Here is a 3,053-nt window from a genome sequence, read left to right as displayed (position 1 = left end):
TGCAAAAGTGATAGGACATTTGTCCTGAACAAAAATGAATCAATATGACATTTTTTTTCTCGCAACAAAACGTACATGTATTTAAACGGCGGCAGGTTGCTTTTTTTGAGAGAAAAAAACGCGAAGGGAGGCAACTGTCAACCGGCTTGGAGCATTCAGAGTTGCCAACCTTGGAAGCTCTTCTCTATAAAAAAAAATATTTAAAAAAACAAAACATAAAGTCTCCCCAAGTTTCGTCTGCTTGGAAAGACACATCGCTTAGAAAAACATTGATAAAATAGCAAATCAAACTTATGTAAATTTGAAAGTACTGACAATGTCCAGATCAAATTAAAGCATAATCGGACAATGACCACTTTCTGACAAAAACAATAGGGCATAATTATGTCCTCTTGCAGGAACAATGTATAGGACATTTGGGAAAAATATCTGTGTATGTCCGATGTCCGCCGTGGATGTGAGCCCCTGCTACAGGTAGAAGCTAGGGCTCCTACCATGAAACTGCTACAGGTAAATGCTAGGGCTCCTACTATGAAACTGCTACAGGTAGAAGCTAGGGCTCCTACTATGAAACTGCTACAGGTAGAAGCTAGGGCTCCTACTATGAAACTGCTACAGGTAGAAGCTAGGGCTCCTACTATGAAACTGCTACAGGTAAAAGCTAGGGCTCCTACTATGAAACTGCTACAGGCAGAAGCTAGGGCTCCTACCATGAAACTGCTACAGGTAAATGCTAGGGCTCCTACTATGAAACTGCTACATGTAGAAGCTAGGGCTCCTACTATGAAACTGCTACAGGGAGAAGCTAGGGCTCCTACTATGAAACTGCTACAGGTAGAAGCTAGGGCTCCTACTATGAAACTGCTACAGGTAGAAGCTAGGGCTCCTACTATGAAACTGCTACAGGTAGAAGCTAGGGCTCCTACTATGAAACTGCTACAGGCAGAAGCTAGGGCTCCTACTATCAAACTGCTACAGGCAGAAGCTAGGGCTCCTACCATGAAACTGCTACAGGTAAATGCTAGGGCTCCTACTATGAAACTGCTACAGGTAGAAGCTAGGGCTCCTACTATGAAACTACTACAGGTAGAAGCTAGGGCTCCTACTATGAAACTGCTACAGGTAGAAGCTAGGGCTCCTACTATGAAACTGCTACAGGTAGAAGCTAGGGCTCCTACTATGAAACTGCTACAGGCAGAAGCTAAAGCTCCTACCATGAAACTGCTACAGGTAAATGCTAGGGCTCCTACTATGAAACTGCTACAGGCAGAAGCTAGGGCTCCTACTATCAAACTGCTACAGGCAGAAGCTAGGGCTCCTACTGTGAAACTGCTACAGGTAGAAGCTAGCGCTCCTACTATGAAACTGCTACAGGTAAAAGCTAGGGCTCCTACTATCAAACTGCTACAGGTAGAAGCTAGGGCTCCTACTATGAAACTGCTACAGGCAGAAGCTAGGGCTCCTACTATGAAACTGCTACAGGTAGAAGCTAGGGCTCCTACTGTGAAACTGCTACAGGCAGAAGCTAGGGCTCCTACTATGAAACTGCTACAGGTAGAAGCTAGGGCTCCTACTATGAAACTGCTAAAGGTAGAAGCTAGGGCTCCTACTATGAAACTGCTACAGGCAGAAGCTAGGGCTCCTACTATGAAACTGCTACAGGTAGAAGCTAGGGCTCCTACTATGAAACTGCTACAGGCAGAAGCTAGGGCTCCTACCATGAAACTGCTACAGGTAAATGCTAGGGCTCCTACTATGAAACTGCTACAGGCAGAAGCTAGGGCTCCTACCATGAAACTGCTACAGGTAAATGCTAGGGCTCCTACTATCAAACTGCTACAGGTAAAAGCTAGGGCTCCTACTATCAAACTGCTACAGGCAGAAGCTAGGGCTCCTACCATGAAACTGCTACAGGTAAATGCTAGGGCTCCTACTATGAAACTGCTACATGTGGAAGCTAGGGCTCCTACTATGAAACTGCTACAGGTAGAAAAAGCTAGGGCTCCTACTATGAAACTGTTACAGGTAGAAGCTAGGGCTCCTACTATGAAACTGCTACAGGTAGAAGCTAGGGCTCCTACTATGAAACTGCTACAGGTAGAAGCTAGGGCTCCTACTATGAAACTGCTACAGGCAGAAGCTAGGGCTCCTACTATCAAACTGCTACAGGCAGAAGCTAGGGCCCTACCATGAAACTGCTACAGGTAGAAGCTAGGGCTCCTACTATGAAACTGCTACAGGTAGAAGCTAGGGCTCCTACTATGAAACTACTACAGGTAGAAGCTAGGGCTCCTACTATGAAACTGCTACAGGTAGAAGCTAGGGCTCCTACTATGAAACTGCTACAGGTAGAAGCTAGGGCTCCTACTATGAAACTGCTACAGGCAGAAGCTAGAGCTCCTACCATGAAACTGCTACAGGTAAATGCTAGGGCTCCTACTATGAAACTGCTACAGGCAGAAGCTAGGGCTCCTACTATCAAACTGCTACAGGCAGAAGCTAGGGCTCCTACTGTGAAACTGCTACAGGTAGAAGCTAGCGCTCCTACTATGAAACTGCTACAGGTAAAAGCTAGGGCTAGTACTATGAAACTGCTACAGGTAGAAGCTAGGGCTCCTACTATGAAACTGCTACAGGCAGAAGCTAGGGCTCCTACTATGAAACTGCTACAGGTAGAAGCTAGGGCTCCTACTGTGAAACTGCTACAGGCAGAAGCTAGGGCTCCTACTATGAAACTGCTACAGGTAGAAGCTAGGGCTCCTACTATGAAACTGCTAAAGGTAGAAGCTAGGGCTCCTACTATGAAACTGCTACAGGCAGAAGCTAGGGCTCCTACTATGAAACTGCTACAGGTAGAAGCTAGGGCTCCTACTATGAAACTGCTACAGGCAGAAGCTAGGGCTCCTACCATGAAACTGCTACAGGTAAATGCTAGGGCTCCTACTATGAAACTGCTACAGGCAGAAGCTAGGGCTCCTACTATCAAACTGCTACAGGCAGAAGCTAGGGCTCCTACTGTGAAACTGCTACAGGTAGAAGCTAGCGCTCCTACT

The 3,053-nt window shown here is 46.2% G+C and overlaps 1 protein-coding gene across 1 annotated transcript; it reads left to right on the top strand.

Moving 5' to 3' along the window:
- Positions 1-435: 435 nt before the first annotated feature.
- LOC138972053 (periaxin-like) lies at positions 436-2,193 on the top strand. Its single transcript, XM_070344893.1, has one exon. The coding sequence runs from the start codon at positions 436-438 to the stop codon at positions 2,191-2,193; it is 1,758 nt and encodes a 585-aa protein (XP_070200994.1).
- The last annotated feature ends 860 nt before the right edge of the window (positions 2,194-3,053 follow it).

Source organism: Littorina saxatilis, linkage group LG7 (genome assembly GCF_037325665.1).
Source record: "Littorina saxatilis isolate snail1 linkage group LG7, US_GU_Lsax_2.0, whole genome shotgun sequence".
Lineage (NCBI taxonomy): Eukaryota > Metazoa > Mollusca > Gastropoda > Littorinimorpha > Littorinidae > Littorina > Littorina saxatilis.
Note: the sequence above shows the minus strand (reverse complement) of the source record. Positions and strands in the feature narration are given on the sequence as shown.